Raw genomic sequence first — 20,465 nt, forward strand, 5'->3', positions numbered from 1 at the left:
AAACCAAGGTAAAATCAGTCAAGTTTAGGGATTCATATCTAGGATTTGGCCTGATCTGCCTCCTCCCCTGATCCCTAGTAAGCTGATAATCTTGATTAGGTGGCTGATCATTAAAATGTTCAACTTCAACTGGTTCAATGTTATCTTGAAGTTCAGTCACCTCTTCAGGTTCAGGTTTAGGTTCAATTTCAATTTCATTTTCATTTTCATGATGTATAGGTTCATTTTTGTCATTCCCGGGTGTAGGTGAATTTAGCCTAGTCAGCTTCACCTTAGTCTGAATACTCTTCTCAGTTTCAGATTTGTTAGTTTCTTCGATTTTTTGTTTTAGACATGGCATCTCAGATTCATTAAAGACTACATTCCTGCTGTTAATGATCTTAATGCCTTGGACCCCTAAAACCCATAACCTATGACCCTTCACACCCTCGGGATACCCTAACATCACACTCTTGACAGCCCTCGGCTCAAGTTTCCCTTCAGATTGGTGTGCATATGCAGCACATCCAAACACCCTCAAGTGTTCTAGATTTGGAGGCTCTCCCGTCCACAACTCCTGTGGGGCCTTAAACCCTATACTGCTGGACGGAGACCTATTAATCAGATAAGCTGCAGTACTTGCAGCTTCAGCCCAAAAACCTTTCGCAAGGCCAGACCTAATCAACATACACCTAACTTTGTTCATTATGGTCCTGTTCATTCTTTCAGTGACCCTATTTTGTTCAGGTGTGTATTTAACAGTTCTGTGTCTTGTTATACCTTTCTGCTTACAGAAGTTGTCAAATTCGCTATTACAGAATTCAAGCCCATTATCAGTTCTTAACGTTTTAAGTTTCTTGTCTAACTGATTCTCAACAGACTTTAACCAAATCCTGAATTTTCCAAAAGTTTCCAACTTAGCCTTCAAAGGATAAATCCAAACCTTTCTTGAGTAATCATCCACTAAGGACAAGAAGTACTTGCTCCCACCAAATGTGGAGTGCTTCTTCGGGCCCCATAGATCAGCATGGACATAGTCCAATGGTCTGCTGGTCCTATGAGAGCTAGCTTTAAAGCTCACCTTATGAGACTTACCCAAAACACAAGTTTCACATAATTCCATAGTTTCAATGTCATCTTTTCCAAGTAATTTCTGATTACTTAAAGATTTTAGCCCTTTAAACCCAATGTGACCCATTCTGTTATGCCAAAGTTCAGTTTTGTCTTTACTTACAGCAAGAAGGCTAGAATCAAATGGTATTTCAGTTCTATCCTCAAGATAGTACAGCCCATTCGTCTTAGGCCCTTTCATAACTACAAGAGAGCCCCTCATAATTTTCGAAATTTTGTTACCAGACTTGAAGGTATATCCCTCATCTTCCAGAGAACCTAAGGAAATGAGGTTCCTCTTTAAATTTGGGACATATCTAACATTTCTGAGCTGTGTGACGGCCCCATCATACATCCTGATGGCTATGTCACCAACTCCAATCACATTTTGAGAATTATTGTCTCCCATGTAGACCTTCCTAGGTTCGGTCTCCCTATAGTTATAAAACCAAGACCTATCAGGGCACATATGGAAAGTGCACCCTGTGTCAAGAATCCAATTTTTGTCAAATTCTTCTTCAGACACATTCATGACATGCAAACTATTAAATTCAGAAGCAATAGCAGCATTATCAACATCAGAATTGTTCGGGTCTTTTTGTTTCCTTTTCCAGTCAAAGCAGTCTTTTTTGAAATGTCCTAACTTTCCACAGTGATAACATTTCTTACCGCTTTTATCTTTAGATTTGGATCTCATTTTAGATTTTCCTCTCCCCTTCTTGTTATGGAAGTTAAATTCCTTCTTTTTAGATCTTCCCCTAACAAATAGACTCTCTTCACGAGAATGAATTCTGTTCTCTCTTTTTAATTCAAGTTCTCTTGATTTTAAAGCATCAGAAACAATAACTTGAGTGAGAGTGTCCCTAACATATTTTATGGCATTTTTCATTTCTCTATAAGACTCGGGCAAAGAGTTTAGCAATATGACAGCTAAATCCTCATCATCAAATGTTTTATCATTATGAGCTAGACTCTTAACAATTATGCTAAAGTCACTCAAATTTCCCTCGACATCCTTCCCCGGGTCCATCTTAAAACTAAACAATTTCTCCAACAAGTATATTTTGTTAGGTAAAGTTTTAGTTAAGAACATGACATCTAAAGCAATCCACAAAGCTCTAGCAGTTTTAGCACTATCAACTTGTCTCACAATGTTGTCAGATAGATGCAAAATTATATAACTGTAAGCAATTTCATTCATGTCTTCAATTTCAGTTGTTTTAGCTTTTAACTCATCAGAAAATGTAGCGGGATTATCAAAAGCTTTAGCAACTCTCTGTTGGACCAAAATGACCCTCATTTTCTGTTTCCATATCGAGTAATCCCCCTTTCCATCGAATTGCGATAATTCGACCCTCGAACCCATTATAGATTCTATAAAAGAGTGGCCTGTACTCGTAGACACAACAAAAAAGTTTTTGAAAAAATTCTTTCTAGATGATCAATATATAACTGAGTGCCGAGTTAAAAAACAATTTTTAGAAATGAAGCACAACAGTGAAAATATTCCGTTCACGAAACACAGGTATATAAAGCAGGTAAATATGCTTCCAGGTTACAAATTAATCACAAGAATTCAATCAACAGAATTCACAAAAGCAAAAACTGTGTAATTCTCCCCACTAAGACAAGCTATAGGATCCAACCCTCGATAATCAAACGTGCAGTTGAACAACGTAAAATCTTGATAAAAAACTCCAGTAAAAGGCGAACCGGAGAGATTTAATTTCAAAAGGCATTTTGGGAGGCAATATTCAGGATCATTAATCCATAGATTTTGAGTTTCATATTCAATAGCCTGGATAGTGAACTTCCCTGAATTGGGAAGCTCAACTATTGTCTGGTTTTGGCTATTACAAAACAGGTCAAAACCCGGATATCCACATCGTTTCGGATGACGATTTTCGAGTCGTTGTTGAAAAACAATAAATATATCGCCAAGTTTCTGAACCTAATTGCGGTAGACGTTAAGCCAGGGGCAAAATCGTCCAACTTTTTCTGTAAAACCTGAAACAGAAAACAAACGACATCAGTGTGTTCAGGACGTCAAAATAAGTAAACTGCCCGAAAAAAGCTCGTCGGAGGTCCGCCACGCGCCGCCGCGGGTCACGCGCCCCACCACAAGGAGCGCCTCAGTCTGCTGGTTATGGGTCCAGGTTCCATTTCGCCGGAAAGTCAATAGTTTGGCCGGAATTTGAATTTTTCAGATTTGGTCAGAAAATGAAATGGCGATTTCCTTGCCGGTTTTGATCGATTTTTGGACAGATTTCACTCCTCCTAGCTCTGATACCAGTGTGTTGGGGATCCTAGGAGTTCAATCAACCAAAACATCAAACAATAGAAGAAATTCTAAGGCAAAACAATGGAAAAAGGGATGGAAAAATGCAACCTGTCTTTGGCCGAATCTGGACAGATTTTGCTTCTTCCTTGCAGCAGCTTCTTCTCCTCCTTATGGCTGATTTTTCAGGCTCAAGAACAGCCCTCCATGACTTGCAAATCACCTTCCAAGAGAGAGGGGAAAAATCCGGCAAAGAACCACCACCTTAAGCTAAAAAACCGAGAGTCCTTTTTGCTGGGAAAAACCGAGAGCTCCCTCTCATCAAGTCACAACATCTCCCCCAAGATTAAATCTCGACCGTCGATCTTCATCCAATGGTCCACAAAAACTGAATAGATGGTGTTAGGTGAACCATATTCTCACACCAATCTCTATCATGTTTAAAACTTTTGAATGAGATGATCAAAGATGGTAGTAATATGCTAGACAAAAGAGTTGGTTTTAATATCGCCTTCATTCATTTATAAAAATTTTGTTCCCATCCCTTATATAAATTCCTTATTATTTTCTACTAAACAAATGGTGAATTATAACCTGATTTGTTCAAACTTTCTCAACTTTTGATATTTATGAAAACGTAATGATGATATTTAAAAAAATTTCATTGGGTTATATATATTCATATGCACTTTGTTCTCATATATCATATATCCCTCGAATAGTTAAGTGTAGTAGAATTAGAATTACTTTCAAAAGATTATTTATTTGCGAACAATTTTTTTAAGCTTAGCCATGCATCAGATTAAGTGCTTGTTAAAATTTTTGTTTGTTAAAAAGCTTATCGAATATTATTTTTAACCGTACATTTCATTGTTCCCATAATTCTTATACACTTTTTTACCACATATTTCATGAAATACATGGCGACTATAGTAGCCATTCTATGTGACATATAGTCAATTACTTAATCATCCATAGTGAGCATAGGATGACTATAGTAGTTACTCACTATAGCATTACCCGATCTCGCATTTGATTGTCAATATTTTTCTTGATGAAAAATATGTTTTTCCATTCAGAATTCTTACTTTTGTACTGTTTGATTAAATATTTTTTTCATGGAAAACATTTTTTTACTTTTGGTCACGTGGCCATATTTTTCTTAAAATCAAATAAAATATTTTCTTTAGGGGAGTAGGATTTTATTTTCCATGGAATTCATTCTCTCTCATCCGTCCATCAATAAAAAAAGGACGAGTATAATATTTTTCAGGTTGAAAATTAAAATCAAATACATTTAATTGACAATTTCCATACAAATAGGTTCTAGGCAATTGGATTACCTATAATTTGTTTTCTTTCCATGCTTACAATCAAACGCGCTCTTATAGTCTTTATTTTCCTTTATTTTCTTTTCCCTTTTTTTTCGTGGGATTGGTCAGTGGCGGATCTAGGAATGAAGGCCAGCTAGGGTGGTTGTTGACCGTTGACTGTTGACCGTCGACAGTCAACGACAATAATAGCGATGTCATTTATTAATTAATTAAATAATATTAAAAATTCTTCAATCTATGTATAAATATACTAAAATGTAAAAATCATATATACACGAAAATATAATTCAATACAACCCAAAATAATAAAAAAAGCACATAATATTATTTATCACATAAATTCCCCAATTTAACATTTAAATGATAATTACATTACACAACCATGTAAAACCCGGGATTTGGGTATAGACCTAACCATAGCCAGTCAACTAGTCCAATTACAATTAATCTAATTTTCTTAACTGAATAAATCAAATTATAGCTAAAATCAATTTATTCACAAACCCTGAAGTGCAAAAGATACAATTTCTAATCATTTAAGAAATAATAAGATGAAACGTGTTAGCTTCACAAATACCTCCTAAAACACCACCACCAACATTACATAAACACGGCAATCAAAGGTAAATCATCAATGAATTGCCAAAAACAGGAAAATAAACAAAAAAACAAAAAACAAAGAAATCAATAATCTTCATTAATTAACTAACCTGATGATCAAGAACTTGGCGAATAGTACTCAAATCCTTCACAATGAAAATCAACACAAGCACAAATTCATCAATAACTTATTTTTTCACCGAAAAAAAAGTATGTATACCAAGAAATCAGAGAAAAGGGGGAAAGTACTGGCGATAGCGCCACCAGATAATGCGCGTTGGGTGGTAATATCTCCAGGCATTTTGACACTATTTTGGCTAGTGGATTAAGAAATCTTGAAAGCAAGAAAAGGAGTTCGATAACTAGTCACTTACCATGGCGATTAACATTGCTGCATTCAATTTCGGTACTGGAATTGCTCTTGAACCCACATCGCCGGCCGCGTGACTCGCACCTTCTGCAGAGTGGCGCCGCCCACTGGAGTCGGAGATCGCCACTGAGATCAGATGATAAAACCGGCTCAAGAAATGTCCATTGAACCGGGACAGCAATTGTTGCTATCAAATTACACTCAGAAGCCAAGAAACTAATAGCCCTCTTATGAGAAGTAGCAAAAACTGTGTAATTCTCCCCACTAAGACAAGCTATAGGATCCAACCCTCGATAATCAAACGTGCAGTTGAACAACGTAAAATCTTGATAAAAAACTCCAGTAAAAGGCGAACCGGAGAGATTTAATTTCAAAAGGCATTTTGGGAGGCAATATTCAGGATCATTAATCCATAGATTTTGAGTTTCATATTCAATAGCCTGGATAGTGAACTTCCCTGAATTGGGAAGCTCAACTATTGTCTGGTTTTGGCTATTACAAAACAGGTCAAAACCCGGATATCCACATCGTTTCGGATGACGATTTTCGAGTCGAAAAGGGAATTGAACAATGGCCTCGCCCCGGCTACAGGCTGATGTGAAGCAGAATTCTGTGCTGCTTGAAACTGTGATCAAGAATTGAGGGAAGAAGAGAAGATGATAAAACAGACAACTTTACGAGAATCCATGGATTTGTTGACTTCTGATTTCCAGATACGAATCTAATGATTTATTGGAACAAGGTATATACAATAATGTCAACAGTTTCGGACATTTTTCAAATATCTTTTTATAATAATAAAAAAAAAAAAAAAAAAAAAGGGTTGAACCCCAACCTTGAGAGCCTCCATCGCCCCGCTCCTAGAGTTTTGTGAGGGAGGTAAATGCGGGATGTGCCCCAACATGTTAGAAAACAAGAGCTGTTTGTACACTACGCTTACAAGGAGTCCAATTCTATGTCTCAGGAATCGAACCCCCACACTGCGGCTGTCAACAAGGCGTAAGATAACTTCATTCTTATCATTTACACTGCTGGATTATGCCTCGAGGAGCCATTTTTCAAATATCTAGTAATTAGGAATGTTGCTATCTGGACTTAGTAAAGAAGGGTTATTACTAATAAATTAATATGGGGAAGTCAATAGAAGCTAGGTATTAGTGTAGCAAAACTATACGGCCCTGTAGTCAATGGGTGATGTTCGGATCTAAACTTTTGGATTTTGATATTTGTGGTGTACCGACCCCTCATAACAGGGGGCCACTATGAATAAAAAAATCATAATCCGATGTATGAGTAGCAGGATCCCTAAACTTTTACTTGGCAAGGCCAGTGCAGACTGCAGGACAATGTATAGATATCTTTATTCTGATTAGAGTGAGGTCGGTACAATATTTTTGAATTTAAAATAATTTTTTAGTCTAAACATCAGTTAGAGAACATAATCTAGCACTAATCTTGCCACTCTTGTTAAAACCAGATAATTTTATATTTAGCTCCTGTTTGATGGTTATTATTCAGCTAAAATAGAGTTTTAAATAGTGAATTTTTTTAGAATGAGTGGTTAAAAAGTAGAATTTTTTTTTTGAATTTACGTGCAAAATATTTTATTATGTAAATGTATAATTAAAAATATGCATGTAGAATAGAGAATTTTGAAATAATTGTTGTCAAACATGCTTTCTACATAAATGTTGGCCGGGAGAGGATAAGAACACGTAGAAAAAGATGTTTGGCCTCATTCTTAAAATAATTTTCTTTTCAAAACTATTTTTAATCATACAATTTTATGGAACCTGATATAACCAAATATTTGTTCCCGACGTATATAAACCCGATGACTCTATTTCGTCGATATGTTTACCAATATGCTCAGAATATATGTGCTCGGGTATCTTCCACATGCCCGAGCTATTAGCCCCAAGAGTTATTCGACAATCATTCGACATGTCCTCGGGATTATGACCTACGTCAACGCCTTATCCAATGAGAAATTTATTCTGACTAAAAATCCTCAACTCATGTCTCCTATGCCCAGAAGAACTCTATTAAATAATTAGTATCACAGTTATACCGCAATTCAAACTCCTATCTCGCGTAGGATTCATTGGTATAAGAATGCAAAATCAAGCTGTTCTACTACAGGTGCACTACAGAATCCTAGTATGAACACACCACCTACCTCTATAAATACGAAACCCTTAATCATTATTCAGGTACGTTTTTCATTGTTCTCCAGCACATAGCCTCACGCACAAAATTCCCTTTCTGACTTAAGCATCGGAGGGACGACGAGAACACACCTCGTTGCCTTTGTTTCAGGTACCGGAAGATCACGTTCGTGCTCCTCATCAGTCATCAAACTCGAGAAATCTACATATACGATTTTTGGTAGCATCATTGGCGCCGTCTATGGGAAACGCTACCAAAAGCCATGGTAAACACACGTTCAGGTCTTCCACAAGCAAGCTCATCTGCTCCAAACCAACCCCCTTCTGAGGATATCCCTGTTCCTCAAGAGGAATCATCAGAAGTGCCAGAGCCCCAGCCGGCAGTCGTCACTGCTGGAGCTTTTGAGGAACTCAGACAATAGATCGCCACACTAACTCAGCTGCAAAGTCAAAGAAATTCGCATCCGTCACCCACACCAGCACCCCAAGGGGGTTTTATGGTTGATGCTCGAGCTCGAGCTCAAAGACACGTCCCTGACAATGGCGGAGCAGGGGCTTCGGGTATACCACATGTGACCTCGGCCTCGAGATCAGTGACCATGGAGTCTGGGAAACTCGCTAGGATTATTCAAGAAGGAATTACGGCGGGCCTACTTTAGGGCAACAAAGGGACGACAAGATTCAGTCCCAACACTCCCTTTACTCCCGAGATATTGACATTTCCCTTGCCAGACAGATTTAAGTATCCTAGGATCAAAGAATATGATGGGACCACGGATCCAATCAATCATCTTAACATATACACAGACGTCATGAATCTACAGGTCGCACCAGATCAGGTGATGTGCAAGGCCTTCCCGCAAACTTTGACGAATGCTGCTAGGGATTGGTTTTCAACCTTAGAGCCCAACTCCATAGCCTTATTCTTGGATTTGGCAGATAAGTTCTCTGCTTTCTTCGCAAGCAGTAAACGCATCAGGAAGACGGCGGCTTTCCTCATGCAACTTAGACAAGGGCAAAATGAGACCCTACGTGACTTCATGACCAGGTTCAACAAGGAAAGACTTCAGATTCCCGACGTACATATAACTGCAGTAGTTTCTGCCCTCACATATGCCATAAAGTGTGAGGCTTTCAAGATGTCTCTATCCAAAACTTCGCCAAAGACAGTGACCGAGCTTCTTACCCGAGCCGAGAAGTACATAAATATGGAGGAAACACTGAACCGAGAAAGGTTGGACCACCCCATGACAAGGTCGAGCATAAACGACAGCACGACCCGAACCCCCGTGAAGAACAACATCGGAAAAAACAAAGACAGGAGGTTCCCCCGACGTCATTCACGCGTTTAAATACGTTAAAGACAAATATATTGATGGAGATCAAGGATATGAAGGAACTCAAATGGCCTCTCAGAATGAGGTCACCACCCGAATCCAGGGACATGAACAAGTACTGTGAGTTCCATCGGGATCATGGGCATACCACGGAGAACTGTAAGGCCCTGCAACGGGAGATTGAAGCCCTTATTAAAAGAGGACTCCTGAGTTCCTACGTCGGTAACGACAAACGCCCGAGGAATGAGCGTGGTAGGGAAAAAGCCCTTGAGGCAAAAAGGGATAGTCAACCTACTGCTGGAACCATCAATATCATCATTGGGGGTATTGCCTCGGGAGGAGACTCCAACAGTGGAAGAAAGCAATATGCCTTGGCCTCTGGGATGCCTCATGGAAAGCTAGAGGATATTACTTTTGGGACCGGGGACTTAGAAGGTGTATCACTTCCACATGATGACGCCTTGGTAATCTCAGCGATTGTGGCCAATTTTGAAGTAAAGAGAATCTTGGTCGACAACAGGAGTGCGGCCAATATACTTTCACAAGAAGCTTTTGCCAAAATGGAAATCTCATCTCAGCAGCTCAAAGCGGTTAAAACTCCTCTCCAGGGGTTTGGGGGAGGAGTCATCACTCCAGAGGGTGTCGTCGAGCTTCCTCTAACTTTGGGTTCTGGCCAGAAACAGGTTACGGAGATGACATATTTTCAAGTGGTATGTGTCTCAATGGCCTATAACGCCATTCTGGGAAGACCACTCCTAAACAAGATCAAAGCCATTGTGTCTACCTTCCACCTAGCCATGAAGTTTCCAACAAGTAATGGCGTTGGGGTCGTGCGTGGAGACCAGACAGCTGCCAGACAATGCTATGGAGCATCGAACTCCTCGGGCTCGGGTGCAGGGGTCATCATCATCAGCCCTGACAAACAAACAGAGATCCAATGCGCTCTTAGGTTCGAGTTTGAAGCAACCAATAATGAGGCCGAGTATGAGGCCGTCGTTATTGCTCTGGAGCTAGCCCTTTGCCTTGAGCTCGAGTTCGTAAAGATATTCAGCGATTCACAACTGGTGGTCGGACAGATTGAAGGATCATTTGAAAGAAAAGATGAGAAAATGAGTTTGTACTGTATGAAGGTTCAGGATCTTCAACGAAAATTCAAGAGTTGTGAAATTGCAAAAAATGCTCGAAAAGACAACGAAAAAGCCGACGCGTTATCAAGGCTTGTGTTCATGGGGGTAGACAGCCTTGACAGAACAGTTCACATTAAAATCATCACAGAACCCAGCATCAATCAAGTCCTCGACATCATGGACATTGACAACGAACCATCCTGGATGGACCCAATCATAGAATTCATCACAAGTGGAAATCTACCAAGCGATGCTAGGTTAGCTAGAAGCATTAGAGCTTGAGCTCCTAGGTACTGCATGATCAGCGGCGTCCTCTTTCGCAGAAGTATTACTCTTCCATACCTAAGGTGCCTTAGACCATCAGAGTCATCCCAAGCCCTTGCTGAAGTTCATGAAGGTGTGTGCGGGAATCATCAAGGAGCCAGGGCCTTGGCCTTTAAACTCGTATGATATGGATACTATTGGCCAACTATGAAAAAAGACGCCTCAGAATATGTTAAAAGATGTGATAGGTGCCAGAGGTTTGGTAATGTTATCCACTCACCAGTCGAAGACCTCACCAACATTAACTGTTCGGCCCCGTTTGAACAATGTGGAGTTGATATCCTCGGCCCCTTTCCTGTGGCAAGGGGTCAATTAAAGTTTATTGCTGTAGCAGTAGAGTACTTCACAAAATGGGCAGAGGCCGAACCTCTCGCCACAATATCGGAGCCCAAGCTAAGAGCCTTCACTTGGAGGTCTATCATTTGCAGGTTTGGGATACCAAAGGTCCCCATCACCGACAATGGCAGGCAATTTAACAATCAATAGTTTAGGGACTTTTGCTCAAACCTTGGGATTGATCACTGTCTGACATCAGTTTCGCATCCTCAGAGCGATGGTCTGGCCGAGGTAACAAATCGAATCATATTACAAGACCTCCGAACAAGAATAAGCAATGCTAGGGGTTCTTGGTCCGACGAGCTGCCTTCTATACTATGTACGTATAGAACAACTCATAGGACAACCACAGGAGAAACCACTTTTATGTTAGCCTATGGCATTGAAGCAATGGTCCCAGTGGAAATTAGACTGCCAAGCCATAGGAGGCTCGTGCTAGAAACCTCGGAGCATACAACTGAACACCTTGATCTCTTGGAAGAAGTACGGGAGCAAGTCGCTATAAAGGTGGCCTCTTACCAAATTAAGACAGCAAAACATTTTAATAGCAAAGTCAAGGCTCGGAGGTTCAGAGCTGGCGATTTGGTCTTGAGGAGGGCCGAAGCAGCAGGTCACCCCCCAGGGAAGCTCGGGCCCATCTGGGAAGGACCCTTTGAGGTTATACGACAGGTTCGCAAAGGAGCATACAGCCTAAGAGACACTTCGGGTAGACCTCTTCTAAGGCCCTGGAATGCTGACAATCTAAAAATATATTACAAGTAACATTCTCGACGCCATTTAGGAGATTTTCTTTTTCTGTATTTTTTCTTCTGAATGTTATTTTTAGTTCTTCGGGCCTGCGTGCCCATGCATGTTTTCCGTTTTCTTTTGTAATGAACTATGTTCAGCTTGATCCCGTTTGGGTACGTAGGCAGCTTGGATACAATATAAATTCGAGTCCAGTCCGAGCAATTAATAAATCCAAACCTTGGGTATAACAGCCCGATAGTTTGCTTTGCGTCCAGGAATTACCAAAGCCTTGTCCTCAACAAGCCAATGTAAGCCTTGCCCTCGAGCAAGCTGCCTTAAGCCTTGTCCTCGACAAGCCAAGATAAGCCTTGCCCTCGAGCAAGCCACCCTAAGCCTTGTCCTCGACAAGCCAATATAAGCCTTGTCCTCGAGCAAGCCACCCTAAGCCTTGTCCTCGACAAGCCAATGTAAGCCTTGCCCTCGAGCAAGCCACCCTAAGCCTTGTCCTCGACAAGCCAATGTAAGCCTTGCCCTCGAGCAAGCCGTCTAAAGCCTTGCCCCGAGCAAGCATGTAAGCCTTGCCTCGAGCAAGTACCAAAATCTTGGAGCTCATAATCAGCACATCAAAATAGTGCAGCACAAGTAAAAATCCCGAGGACATACATCCCCGACCATATATCCTTGTATTTTTGTCCAAGGCTCCAAAGTGAAAGCTCGGGATAAACTTATGTACAGAGGCCGGTCACAATTCTTCGAACACCTCAAGGTTACCACCCATCGCGATTAGTCCTCGAGGTAATTCAATACCAACGTCGGGATAGTTTTACCGTCAAGGTATTAAACTATTCGCTATTATCCTCGGCATTATGACTTGATTAAAATCAAATTGTTTCTTCTTAAACGTCAAGATTATTTAGTCGTCGGGATATTAATTCAATACTGTCGTCGTGATAATTAATCTTCTTAGTCGTCGAGATAATTAATTGTCTTTGTCATCGAGATAATTAGTCCTTCTCAGTCGTCGAGATATTAGTTAACGAAAGTTCGACGCATATGTTGATGAAATAGAAATATGACGATAATACAGAATGAGCTCGGTGAAAAGGATAAACTATTTCCATTAAGATCGGGCATTTTACATCAAAAAAATTACAATTACAAATCAAAATGAATGCTCAAGGACTGATCAAACTTAGGCGTCGGTGTTCTGACTACCTTGGCCTTCCTCGGCATCATCACCCTCAATGTCGACGTCTTCATCCCTAGCGTTTTCTTCAGACTCAGAAAGATGAAGGTCGTCAGCCACCTCGGGGATTGACTTCAGATCCTCAGGGCGAGCATCTGGCCTCAGGCGAATGAAAGCTCGAGCTTCCTTCAGGGCATGAAAGTAAGAACCCATAGCATACTCGCCCTTCAACTCGTTGAAGGCATCAGACTTCTTAAAGCCCTCGACCGCATCCTCCCGAGCATTGGCCAGCTTTGCATCCAAATCTTTTTGATTGCGCTCGAGCTCGAGTTTGAAGTGCTCAGCCTCAGCCTTCGTAGTACCGGCCTCATCCTGAGCATTGCAAAGATCATTTCGCATTTGCTCGCGCTCCCTCATCAGCTAAGCACGTTCCTCCTCTAGGTCGGCGATCCTCAGATCCCGAGCAGAAACGACACCCTCAAGGTCGGCCATTTTTGAAGACTTGTCTTTCCCCTTCAAGGAAAGACCTCGAGCTATTCCCAATGTCTGAAAAAAAGTGGGGGTAACTTAATCTCGGGACGTAAAGATAACAAAAAATAATAAAAATAAAAATTGCCGACGATCTTACCTTCAAGGCCATAGCCTCGAGAGCCCTCAAGCCATTGCTTAAGTCGACGTCTGCCCGGTATTTGTCGACGATACTGAGCACTGACTAACATCAAGAGCATCCCTCGGGATTAGCAGGGCCCGGTGGCAGGCACTCATCCTCAAGGTCGACCACGTTAATAGGTCCCCGAGGACGAGGCTCCTGAGGAGTACCCAGAAGATCCTGTTGCTGAGATCCCGTCCTCTCTATTCCCGGGGACTGTCCTCGGGGCCTTGACGATTCACTGGGCCAACTGGTCTGCCTTTCAGGCCTCGCATCCCGAGGTCTCTTTTGGCCCCTCCTCTGGCCTGGAGCTCGAGCCTGGGGAGCCTTAGACTTCTTGTTAACCGCCTGAGAAGGGCACTTGGGTCAAACGTCATTTCTGCAAAAAAATAACATGTTATAAGCACGAGCATGAGTAAAATATATAGGTCGGGAAATTAAGCGTCAAAATCACGTATCCTACCCTTGATGCCTTTCATGTTCGCAAGCTCGAGGATATCATCCCCGAGGATATCATCCAAGTCATAAACGAGGGGCTCGAGCTCCTCTAGCATTTGCCTATGCCTCTCCAACGACTCAAAGTACGCCTGACCCCCACAAAACCTAGTAGTATCGAGCACCCCCCACCGAGGACTAAAGGGAACGTCAGGATCTTGAGGTATAGCATAGAACCACTTATCCTTCCACCCCTTCAGGGAGCTAGGCATCCTCGGGATTCTAAACCCTCCTCGGGTTGAGAGGTAAGCAAAACAAGATTACTGGGGGAGTTGTTTTAGGTCGAAGACCATCCTACATAAGTCGACATACTGGATAATCCCGAGGTATCTACAAGCAATAAAGAAGTATGTCAACATCCTCCATCCGTTCGACACTAATTGCCCGGGCTCATATTATGCTCGGTCAAGATTGCGAGGAAAAAGGGATGCAGTGGCCACCTAAATCCCCCCTTTAGAGAATCTTTGAAAATGACGAACTCTCCTTCCCGAGCAATAGCTACCCTATCCTCATCGCCAGGAGATCTAAAATCACAGTTCGGCATCAGGCCGAACTCCCTAGCAGTCGCCACTGCTAAGTGCTCCTTAAACCTACAAGGCTGGTCGGGGTATACTAACGGGGTCGGGATATCCTGAGCTCGAGGATTAGCACTTATGGGGACGACCATAGGTATTATTGACTGCCCTATGTCCTCGGTTGGGGTTCCCGAACTCGAGGATGACGTATCACTATCACTGCTCAACATCCTATCTTAAATATAGACTTTTCTAAAAACAAACAACTTAAAGTCTAGAGGACTCACCTTATCCCGACGACTCCAACAAGGTTTACTGATAGTGAAAAAGTAAAAAATAAATAGAAAATGAGGCTTATATAGGGAAACATGGGTGGGAGGCCAAAGGTCGCATCCTGAACCGTTCGATCATGCCACGTGTCCTACATCCCACTGTCTAAAAGTTACATCGCCTTTTTACTAGGGCTGGCGTTGATAAGAGTGTAAAATACCATATTTTCCCCTCTTAACTATTGCATTCATGTGATTATATTATGCCAAAATGCACTCATTACTCTTATATTTTGGTTTAGGTTGCATTTTGGTGAAAAAGATGAAATTCGGAAGAAATAAGTGAAAAATGACCAAAGTAGAAGAGAACGAAAGTTCGAGGACTAAAGTGCAAATGATCCAAACTTGTGTCCAAGATTATGATGAAGATTAGAAAGTGTTAGAGGTCAAGTGTATGAGGAAAGAAGTCAAAGGGATGAAATAACATCAAAGTTTGATCAATACATCAATTTCCAATCGAAAACTAACACACCAATTTTTAGTCTCATGTTGGGACCCATTTTTGACATGGAAGATGATCGAATTGGGAGATGACTTCTGAATAAAAATTGTGGCCCTTTGAGTTATCTATCCAATGAAACTTGAATCACCTCAATTGGACATCGGGAAAGAAAGTTATGATTAAAACACTGAAAACTGTCTGGCAGAACCATGCGGCCGCATGCCTTTCTACTATGCGGTCGCACACACCTATACCGAGAATTGAAGAGGCTGAAAGTGTATAACCATCCGACCGCAATGACAATAACCATGCGGTCGCATAGTGTTTTTTGGCGGCCGAATCTCAGTTTTCTTATACGATTGAATCTCTTATGGTAACCTAATTTTCACGAGATATAAATGCCCAAAACCACCCAGAACGAAGGGAGACGCCCCTAGACCTATTTCTTTCATCTTGGTGCTCAAGAAACTCCATGGAAAACTAAGGAACTCGGTGAAACAACGAAAGAACTCATTGGATTTGGAGATTTCACGTCATAATTTCATGTAATTCGAACTCTCTTTGCTTAATAATTTCTAGATTTGGATTTTCTCGTTATGAATTAGTATTGAAATTTGTTTAACTTTTAATAAATTTCTCATGGATTCAATCATGCTTTTTCCATTGTTAAATTAAACTATTTGTTGAGTTTCAATTTAAATTACTTATTGTTGAGATTATTTTAACTTTTATCAAATCCTTCATAGATCTAGCCATGCTCTTTCTATCGAATGATTGAAATAATTGTTGAATTTTAATCTTAATATCACTTTATTGGCGGATTGATTACTGCCTATGCCTGACGTATATGGTCGATTTTTGATCTTGTTCCAATAAAAATGTGCGAATGTGTTATCGAAAATCTAGATTCTAGAAACATAATTGGAATAAAATTGGACTTCACTGTTAAATCTTCCAATTAGAGAGTTGGGAAGAAAACCTCTAATTGAGTAAAAATACATGAATTATTGATGTTGATTGATCCAATCCAATGGGGGAACTCCGACGCTTCACTAATTCGCATATTGATAATTAATTTTTATTTCAAGTGACAAATCATTCCCACATTTAATTACTAAAATCCTAGTTTGTTTGATCTTTTGAGAATTTTTCCATCTCCCTGTGGATACGACACCCCAAAGCTGTACTACAATCACCGCGTTATTCTTTGGGCGTAATCAAATTTTGGCACCGTTGCCGGGGAGACGGTACAAGTAATCAAGGGATCGACCGAAAAAGGGTGACATCGTTCCCTTTCCTTCATTTTTATTTGATTTAATTTTTTTTAGAGTTATTTTTATTTTGTTTTCACATTTTCTTTGTTTTTTGTGTGTGTGTTTGATGAGCAGGGATCGAGGCAATCAGGGGAGTTCTACTGGAGCACCTTATCCAGTGTTTGAATCTCAATATAACCCTTATTTTGCTACTGCATCAATTGCCACGAACACCTCAACACATAACACTATGTCTGATAGTGAACACGGCGATGCGCCTTATAGGACTTTGCATGATTATTTGCACCCCACACGTACAACCATACCATCATGCATAATGTTTCCGCCCAATATGCCACGAATGGAACTAAAATCGAGAATGATTCAACTTCTTCCCACTTTTCATGGACTTGACAGTGAAAACCCATACGTGCATATTAGGGAATTTGAGGAGGTAGTTGCAACCTTCCACAATCAACATGGTACAACGGATGCGGTTAGGTTAAAAATTTTCCCGTTTTCACTTAAAGAGAGAGCAAAAACCTGGCTATATTCGTTGAGACCACGTTCAATTGATACATGGGCTGAAATGACGCAAGCATTTTTTAATAAATACTTTCCCCACCATAAGACTAGCGCCCTTAAGAAGCAAATCTCATCTTTTACCCAAAAGGATAGTGGGACCCTATATCAGGCCTGGGAGAGATTTAAAGAACTACAAGCCCTTTGTCCTCACCATGGTTATGAGAGCTGGCGTATAGTTAGTTACTTTTATGAGGGATTAACACCTAGGGAACGTCAATTCGTAGAGATGATGTGTAACGGTGATTTCCTGCAAAAGGATTCGGATGAGGCCATAGAGTATCTAGACGATCTTGCTGAGAAAGCTCATACTTGGACAGGACCTAGCCCTACTGATAGTACCAATAGGTCACGACCCCCAGGAAACCCCACTAGTACAGGTATCTATCAACTTAGGGAATAAGATAGTCTTAAGGCCAAAGTAGAAGCCCTTACTAAGGAATTTGAGACCTTGCGTGCTAAAGGCTCTAAACCTGCACAAACTGTATCACGTGTTGAATCTTTGGGACCTTGTTTTGTGTGCGGTGGAGTAGATCACCTAGCCCAAGAGTGCACCACTTTAATTGAGATGAGAGGGGTTTATGAGGAACATTGTAATGCCTTAGGCACATATAGGAAGCCCTATTCTCCTTTCTCCGAATCCTATAACCCAGGGTGGCGCAATCATCCTAATCTCAGCTGGAAATCTGAAAACCAACAAACTACCCAATCAAATAGAACTTACAGTGCACCATCATATCAACCCACACCCTCTAGGAACTCTTTAGAAGATACCCTACATGCATTCATAGAGGCACAAGGCAAGACCAATCAGAAGTTTGAGACTATGATTAACCAGGTAGTGGAGGAAAATAAGGAGATAAAAAATCATGTGTCTAAATTGACCAATGCCTTAACTATGGGGGAACGTGGGAAATTTCCAGCACAAGCTCAACCTAATCCTAAGGGACAGCATATGGCTCAAACCTCAGGTTCAGGAGAGAGTAACCTTAAGGAAGCAAATGCCATCACCACCTTGTGCACTGTGAAGAGGAAACACATTGCTAAGAAGACTGCCTTCTTGACCGAACAAGTGAGTGCTGTGATTGAACAAAGGATCCCATTGAAATATAAGGACCCTGGCTGTCCAACTGTTTCCTGTGTCATCGGGAACCATGAGTTTGCACAAGCTCTCCTTGATCTGGGAGCCAGTGTTAATCTCATGCCCCATTCCATATACTTATTATTAGGTCTTGGTGAAATTAAACCTACTTCTGTGGTTCTACAACTAGCTGATAGATCCACTATAAGACCTAGGGGAGTAGTTGAAGATGTGTTGGTTCAAATTGATAAATTCTACTACCCCGTTGATTTCTTAGTCTTGGATGTGAAGGTTGATGTTAATGTTGATTCTAAGATTCTTATTATTCTTGGTAGACCTTTCCTCGCCACAACTAACGCCCTTATAAATTGTAGGAATGGTCTAATGAAATTGTCTTTTGGGAATATGACTCTAGAAGTCAACATTTTTCACATTGCTAAGCAACCAATGGAAAGTGATGAGTGCCACCACACACATATGATTGAGGCACTCACTCAGGAGGAGGCACTTGAGACTACAAATTCTGACCCCTTAAATCTTTTTCTTTTGAATTCTGCAATTCCAGCAAGTGTTAATGATGAAGAATATGCTAACATTTGTGCTATTTTTGCAAAATTTAAGGACTATGGGACATCACCATGGCAACCCAAATTTGAAGAATTGCCAGAAAGGACGGGCGGCCAGCAACCATCAAACATTGAGAGCCCCAAACCAGCTTTGAAACCGCTACCCCCAGGATTGAAACATGAATTCCTTGGACCAGGTGATACTTTTCCTGTAATTATTTCTTCAGAATTGGATGCATTACAATGTGAGCAACTTTTAAATATTCTGAATGAACACAAATCTGCATTAGGTTGGACCATAGCTGACATTAAGGGTATTAGTCCTCTAATTTGCTCACATAGGATTCATTTAGAAGAAGGAGCTACCCCTAAAAGAGACCCACAACGTAGGCTAAACCTGACAATGAAAGAAGTTGTGAAAAATGAAGTGCTAAAACTATTAGATGCAGGTATCATTTATCCTATTGCAGATAGTAAATGGGTTAGTCCTACACAGGTAGTCCCTAAAAAGTCTGGTGTCACAGTGGTAAAAAATGAAGTAGGTGAAATGGTCCCAACAAAAACAGTGACTGGATGGCGCATGTGCATTGATTATAGAAAGTTGAATGCTGCCACCCATAAGGACCACTTTCCCCTCCCCTTTTTAGATCAAATCCTGGGGCGTGTGGCTAGCCATCCTTTTTACTGTTTTCTGGATGGCTACTCTGGTTATTATCAAATTGAAATAGCCTTAGAAGACCAAGAGAAGACCACATTTACTTGCCCATTTGGTACTTATGCATTTCGTAGGATGCCATTTGGACTTTGTAACGCCCCTGCTACATTCCAAAGATGCATGATAAGCATATTTACTGACATGAGAGAGGAGTGCATGGAAGTTTTAATGGATGATTTGACAGTGTTTGGAGTCTCGTTTGATGCATGCCTATTTAACTTGAAGAGAGTCTTGACCCGGTGTGTGGAAAAATGATTAGTTTTGAATTGGGAGAAATGTCATTTTATGGTACCTTCAGGAATTGTCTTAGGACATGTAATTTCTTCTAAAGGAATAGAGGTCGACAAATCAAAAATTGAACTGATCTCCAAATTGCCTACACCTAAAACCGTCAAAGTTATAAGATCATTTCTAGGTCACGTAGGTTTTTATAGGAGGTTTATACAGAACTTTTCATCTATATCCAGACCCTTGTATAACCTTCTAAGTAAAGAAGCCAATTTTGAATGGACCCCAGAATGCCAAGAGGCATTTAAAACACTGATTAACAAGCTCACTTCTGCACCGATCATGCAACCACCTGATTGGTCCCTACCGTTTGAAATTATGTGTGATGCTAGTGATTATGCGGTAGGTGTTATACTAGGACAACGAAGAGAGGGTAAGCCTTTTGTCATTTACTACGCTAGTAGAACTCTTAACAGTGCTCAGATGAACTATTCCACAACTGAAAAAGAGCTACTAGCTGTGGTCTTTGCACTCGACAAGTTTAGATCCTATTTAATAGGTTCTCCCATTACAATTTTCACAGATCATGCAGCCCTTAAGTACCTTCTTGCAAAGAAGGATACTAAGGCGCGATTAATACGGTGGATATTGCTTTTGCAGAAATTTGACATCACCATCAAGGACAAGAAAGGAGTGGAGAATGTCGTAGCAGACCACTTATCAAGACTAACC

General features: G+C 40.8%; 2 protein-coding genes across 2 annotated transcripts; one reads left to right on the forward strand and one right to left on the reverse strand.

Annotated features, from left to right (window-relative positions):
- Positions 1 to 5,626: 5,626 nt before the first annotated feature.
- On the reverse strand, positions 5,627 to 7,776 carry LOC111366738 (putative RING-H2 finger protein ATL21B). The gene is made up of 4 exons (XM_022987436.1): positions 7,743 to 7,776; positions 7,503 to 7,634; positions 6,989 to 7,007; positions 5,627 to 6,343 (listed from the first exon to the last, which is right to left on the reverse strand). Exons 1-4 carry the CDS (start codon positions 7,774 to 7,776, stop codon positions 5,668 to 5,670), a joined length of 861 nt encoding a protein of 286 aa, XP_022843204.1. The 3' UTR covers positions 5,627 to 5,667.
- A 603-nt stretch (positions 7,777 to 8,379) lies between these two features.
- Positions 8,380 to 9,191, forward strand: LOC111366739. Its single transcript, XM_022987437.1, has 2 exons — positions 8,380 to 8,400; positions 8,499 to 9,191. The coding sequence occupies exons 1-2, from the start codon at positions 8,380 to 8,382 to the stop codon at positions 9,189 to 9,191; spliced, it is 714 nt and encodes a 237-aa protein (XP_022843205.1).
- The last annotated feature ends 11,274 nt before the right edge of the window (positions 9,192 to 20,465 follow it).

Source organism: Olea europaea, chromosome 18, assembly GCF_002742605.1.
Source record: "Olea europaea var. sylvestris chromosome 18, O_europaea_v1, whole genome shotgun sequence".
NCBI lineage: Eukaryota > Viridiplantae > Streptophyta > Magnoliopsida > Lamiales > Oleaceae > Olea > Olea europaea.

Bases quoted from the DNA above. Each gene is read 5' to 3' on its own strand.
- LOC111366738 (XM_022987436.1), bottom strand. From the start codon at position 7,776: ATGAATCCTACGCGAGATAGGAGTTTGAATTGCG. The intron at 7,635-7,742 runs GTATAACTGTGA...GCGTTGACGTAG, and splicing joins AGATAGGAGTTTGAATTGCG to GTCATAATCCCGAGGACATG.
- LOC111366739 (XM_022987437.1), top strand. From the start codon at position 8,380: ATGGCGGAGCAGGGGCTTCGG. The intron at 8,401-8,498 runs GTATACCACATG...GGCCTACTTTAG, and splicing joins TGGCGGAGCAGGGGCTTCGG to GGCAACAAAGGGACGACAAG.